Here is a 5,833-nt window from a genome sequence, read left to right as displayed (position 1 = left end):
ACGGGATAGATAGCTTTTTTCACAAAAAAAAAAAAAAAAAAAAAAAAATTCTTTTTATTTTAAATAATATACGATTGGAATTCTTGATCAATTTCAAGTATTTTTATCCTATGATTGATTCTTCATTTTTTTAACACTCGACTGGATTGTCTGAAGTGTTAATTTTCCCAACAAAGAATTTTGTTATTTAGGCCGGTGTCAATGAACTAAGCTCTTATTTGATACCCTTTAAATTTTTAACACACAACACATTTTTCATTAAAAAAATATTACAGGTAAATAAAAAAAATCTTTTTTTTAATCACTTGTTTCTCAAAAATACTATTTTATAATATATTTTACCAAAATTTTGCATTATAAATGTTAATTTCGAAATATTCTATTGAGCCCCATTATTCCAATTTTTTGCCAGCTTTTCAAAATTTAAACAGTAAATTAATTGTTAAAAAAATTGCAAATGGACAGAAGTGTGTCAGGTCTTTTAATGGTTGCAAAAAACGTTGATATTCAAAGGGTCAAAAACATTTCGAAATTAATTTCCAAAAATAACCCAGCTATTGCTTAACTTATAAATTATCCTCCCACCATTTATTTAAAGTAGGGGTGGACGTGTTTCTATTTGGTTTTGATTCTAAGAAATCGAACTGAACCATGAACTAATAATATTTCTGATAATGAAATTGAATGATTTTTTTTAAGATGTGGAATCAAACCGAATCGAGCCATTCAGTCCTGGTTCAGTTTGGTTTGGTTCTAGTAGATTAGTACTATTACTTAAGTTTTCAGTTTTGCACAGTATCTATAAGTTAGTAACATGTACTTACATAAAAAATATAAGTATCAAACATTTAACAAGTTCAAATTATCAAAAATTAAGATTATAAAAGTCCAAACTAACAAATAAAATATAAACGAATGAGTCATTGTCAAAAGTTAATAGAATTAAGTCACTCAACCCGCGTCGGCTATAGCGTGGATGACGCGCACTCATAGTCGAGGTGTGGGTCTCCCGTGAATAAAATAATCCTGATCCTCATGTGTGTGTGTTGTGTCAACAGTGCGATCATCCTTGTGGGCACTGTAGCTCGATATAAGTTGATAATATCGAGTTCAATTTCATCATTTGTCCAAATGTGGGATGATGTCCGTGTGCAAACAGGGAAAAGTGGCACTGGCTAAACGAGGAATGGTGTGGGATGATAATGTCTGTGGGCAAACTGGGAAAAGTGGTGTCGGTATTGCCTATCTTCCTCTATCGTGGCACTGTGAGGTTGAATTTTGAGAAATTCAAAAAATGAAGAAATTCCAACAGAAGGGTCAGCTTTCTTTTAGAAATTATATGTATTTATAAACAAACAAACCTCACTACCTTAAAATTCAAAGTGTTCTCAAAGACAAATACAATGATGGATTAGAAGGCGGCGTCGACGACCAGAATGAGACGGTGAATGTTGAGAGACGAATTGGAATTGGGAATTTGGGTTTCTCTTAATCCTTTGGGCTAGACGGCTATGGCTATTAGAGAAGAAAATTAATGATCTAAACACGTTTAATTGGTTGTAAAAAATAATGGTTATTGGACTGATTTCCATTAATATAAAATTAGATTCATACAAAAAATAAAATTATAAATTATGTTTGTCAGACGGTCAAGAAAAATTTAGAAGACATTTCACTACAAAAGAGAACTTTCTTCTCCCACTCCCTCTCCCTCTCCCTCGGGCATGCTTAGCCACACGTCCCTGTGTCAAACTTTACATTTAGTCCCATTTCGCTCCCATTATTTCAATTTGTAATTTTTGAAATAATAGTTGAAAAATAAGATTTTTTTTCTCAATTTATGTGTAATATTATGTCATGGGAAATTGTAGTTAAAAATAAGAGAGAAAAATTATAATTTCAAATAATGGGACCAAACGGGGCTTAAATTTCAGCGATTATTACAGCTATGAAGTTTCGAGAACAATTCATTGATAATACTGTAAAATTTATTTTCCTATGGATTTCTTTCAGGAAAATGTTTCAAAGTTTAATTGTTCTTACAAATTCTTAACCGTTTTGAACACGCATTCGACTTCTCTTCCTACCCTTCTTTTTTGATTTCAAAGCTGGACATTACGATACAAAATGAGTCAACGGTCTTATTTTCTTTTCTTGTTTAATCCTACAGCCAATATCCCTTTATACAAGTTATATTATTTTGGTCGACGTACGCGTTCTTATCAGGTACACGCCCCAGTACCTATATATATAAACTGCGTCGAGCTATTTTGAGTTCAGAAATTATTAGCATTTTCATCAGTTCTTCAAATTTCTTTTATCTCTACGCATTTCAGTGTTCCATCGAAATTTGCGTGTACTCACTGGAGCTTGGTAGTTTTCATTTTATCCTCTTTTCGGTGGGAAAGGCATTATTCTCTCCATTTTAATGCGGCTTCTAATTTATACAATTCAATTTGGCATCCTCCCAAAACCATATGATGACACAAACGTGTCCTCTGAGTAGCTTTTAATATAATATAGAGCCGGAAAAACATAAAGGAGAAAAGATTATACTATAATTCAATCAAGTCGAAAGTTATTTCGTAAAATAACGCAAAACCCTACTTATAAACTTTACATTTCAAAATTAGGGTGATTAAGTTTAAATTTCTAAAATCAGATGTTAATTATTTATTTTAAAATTAATAAAAATAAGTTTATTATAAATTAATTGTTCATTTATGTGATGCAATCTGGACCGTCCATATTTCAATTTCACAGCATTTCATATCACGTCTCTCTTTGCACGTACTCACCCGTCATTCAAAGCCCTTCCGTCTCTATTTATGCCATAAACCGCCTTTCTCTATCTTTACAGTGCATAAACCTCTCTCTCTCTCTACTATAGTGAAATATGTTTTTATAATATAGTAGTTATGTGGTTTTCCCAACTTATTTTAAAAGTATAAAAAAAGAAAAAGAAAAACCAGTTATTAAGGTTTTATAATGTGAAGATAATATTGATGATAGCTCATTACGATATCAATGGGGATGGACAACTCAATTTTGATGAGTTTAAGGTTATGATGTCTAGTTAGACTTATTTGGTTTCCTGTCCTTCACATTCATCGATTGTATAGGCTACTAAACACATTGTTTGTGCATGCAGGATCGTGCACAATAGGTTATTCATTTAATTTTTCATTTTTAAATGTAACCTATCTTGGTCGCATGATTTTATTAATAACAAAATTAGACGTAAAAAGATAATGACTGATTCTCTTTTTCGTGTGGAGAAAACTAAAGAGAACGTGAGTTCTTCACAAAATGCACGATTCTTTAGTAACAAATGAATCTAGCTCACACTTCATAATTAGAATCATAATTACATAATATAACTGACGTCAAGGCAATATCCCTCCATTTTTACAATTTTACTTTTCATAAAAATACGATTGGAAAACCCAATCTGGCCTTGGTTATTCAACCCATTCTTGATTATCTAAGTCCTCGTTTGACCCCCATTAACTGAAAATGAAAATGGGGGGAATAGTATTTTTTAGAAAAGTGAGTGGTTGAAAAAGAAGGAAAAGTTTTCGATTTACGTGTAATATTATTTTATGAAAGATTGTTTGATTGAAAATAGGAGAGAGAAAAATAAATGTAATGTAATTGAATTTAATGGGGATCAAACGGGGGCTAAATAAGATATTTGCAATGTCAACAAAAAACATTATTTTTTCCATAAACGTGTCGTCACATACCTGTATATTTATTTGTTACAGTCATGGCGGTTCTAAAGCAATTAATAATATTCAATGAATTTTATTTTTTATTGACAATTATATTATTTTGTTATTGTTTTTATAAAGTCTTAATCATTTTGAACACGTTACACGTATTTCTATTTTCTTCTTCTTGTAATAAGGACATCGGACACTTCCTGGTTAATTCTCAAACCCGTACGAGGGGGTCTCCTTTTCTTTTACAAATTTTTTTTCGGTCAAACCCTGAAATTAGCAGTCCCTTTACGCGTTTCTTATCGTCTATATATACTGCATTTCTCAACCCATTTCCAGTTCAGAAACTTGCAGTCTTTTCTTCCGTTCTTCATATTTCTCCGTCTCTCTCTGTGTTTGGTTCTTGGAGCATATTTGGCTTAACAGTTTCACGAATTAGGGCTTGTTTATAGTAAATTTGGGCTCTACTCGACATATTTTTTTTGTTATTGGTAACCTATTTTCTTTGTTATCTGGGCATTAGTTCTTCACTTTGTTCCTACTTCCAGCAGTTATCCAACTTGGTAGTTTTTATCTTTCGTTCAGGGTTGAGTTCAGTTTTTCCAAATCAATTAATGGACAAATACAAGCAATATGAACGAGTATTCAACCACTTAGATGAAAATGGAGACATGAAAATATCGCCCTGTGAACTTCAAAAGTGCGTTGGCTCATTAGGTTGGGAGATGTCCATAGAAGAGGCAGAGGTGGCCGTCACATTGATGGACTCAGACGGAGATGGATTGTTGTGTTTCGAGGATTTTGTGAAGCTAGTTGAAGGAGCAGGAGAAGAAGAAAAGGCAAATGATTTGAAGCAGGCCTTTGCAATGTATGAAATGGAGGGGAGTGGTTGTATAACACCAAAGAGTTTGAAGAGAATGCTTAGTAGATTAGGAGAATCTAAAACCCTTGAGGAATGCGAATTGATGATAGCTCATTATGATATCAATGGGGATGGACAACTCAATTTTGATGAGTTTAAGGTTATGATGTCTAGTTAGACTTAATTGGTTTCTTGTCCTTCGTAATTGTCATTCAGTCATCGATTGTTGAGGTTACTAAACACATTCTCTCCGCAGGCTACTTCCTGCACAATAGGTTATTCATTTGATTATTCTTTTTCAATAAAACCATTCTAGGTGGCATTATTTATTAGTAACAAAATTTAAAATAATTAGAAGTAAATATAATCAAGAAATTCTAAACTCTTCTCTTTTCATTTTTTTCTCTATACTTTGTTCATTGATTTAACTTTATATTATAACCAACATCTCAAGAAATTTGTTGATTTTGTTGAATAACTTAATTTTTTATCATAATGAGCTATCATCAATTCGCATGGACAACTATAAATACTCCCTCAATTCACTTGTATCACTATAAATACTCCCCCATACAACACTTGTGAGACTAATGCAATATTAAATACAAAAAAACACTCTTTACTTTGTTCTCTTACAAGACAACTGGTTTTACATTACATTGACTCATTACAATTGGTAATTACTATACAACCATTCCACAAATGCATCGTCGGATTCCTAACGTTATCATTTCGTGTTGAAAGTCTACTCCCACGCCCCATTTCTAGAGCATTCTAGATTGTTGGTTAGACCTAACATGTCAGATTCGGCCTACGTGTATGCTAGTGGGATCGGTATATATTGTCCGAGTGGCCCTAACAAAAAATGAGGTCAACAGATTGACGTCGTCTGTGGGAAACTACACTATAACCACGAGCAAACCCCAGGAAAAAAACTTATTGAATGGATGATTGGGCATCTCCCTTGAAAAAGGATTTGTTCATAAAAAAAGAACAAGATGAAGTCCCATAAGTTGGTCAGATTTGAGTTGGAGGGTAGAAAAATGAGTTCTGATGAAGATGTATACCCTAGGAGGGTAAGAGAAAACGTTGGCACAGTTCCTCTAGAAGCTGTCGTAGCTGGTCGTTGCCGACCTTACCACCACAACAAATGAGGTAGAATGCGAATGGCTACCCAAATCATGAGAAAAATGGCTACCATGGCAACCAACATAAAGAGCATCACAAACCAAAATTTAGCCATGCAAGA

General features: G+C 33.0%; 1 protein-coding gene across 1 annotated transcript; it reads left to right on the top strand.

Annotated features, from left to right (window-relative positions):
* The first annotated feature begins 4,078 nt into the window (after positions 1 to 4,078).
* On the top strand, positions 4,079 to 4,950 carry LOC111365847 (calcium-binding protein CML38-like). Its single transcript, XM_022986357.1, has one exon. It carries the CDS (start codon positions 4,337 to 4,339, stop codon positions 4,760 to 4,762), a length of 426 nt encoding a protein of 141 aa, XP_022842125.1. The 5' UTR covers positions 4,079 to 4,336; the 3' UTR covers positions 4,763 to 4,950.
* The last annotated feature ends 883 nt before the right edge of the window (positions 4,951 to 5,833 follow it).

Source organism: Olea europaea, chromosome 17 (genome assembly GCF_002742605.1).
Source record: "Olea europaea var. sylvestris chromosome 17, O_europaea_v1, whole genome shotgun sequence".
Lineage (NCBI taxonomy): Eukaryota > Viridiplantae > Streptophyta > Magnoliopsida > Lamiales > Oleaceae > Olea > Olea europaea.
Note: the sequence above shows the minus strand (reverse complement) of the source record. Positions and strands in the feature narration are given on the sequence as shown.

Bases quoted from the DNA above. Each gene is read 5' to 3' on its own strand.
- LOC111365847 (XM_022986357.1), top strand. From the start codon at position 4,337: ATGGACAAATACAAGCAATATGAACGAGTATTCAACCACTTAGATGAA.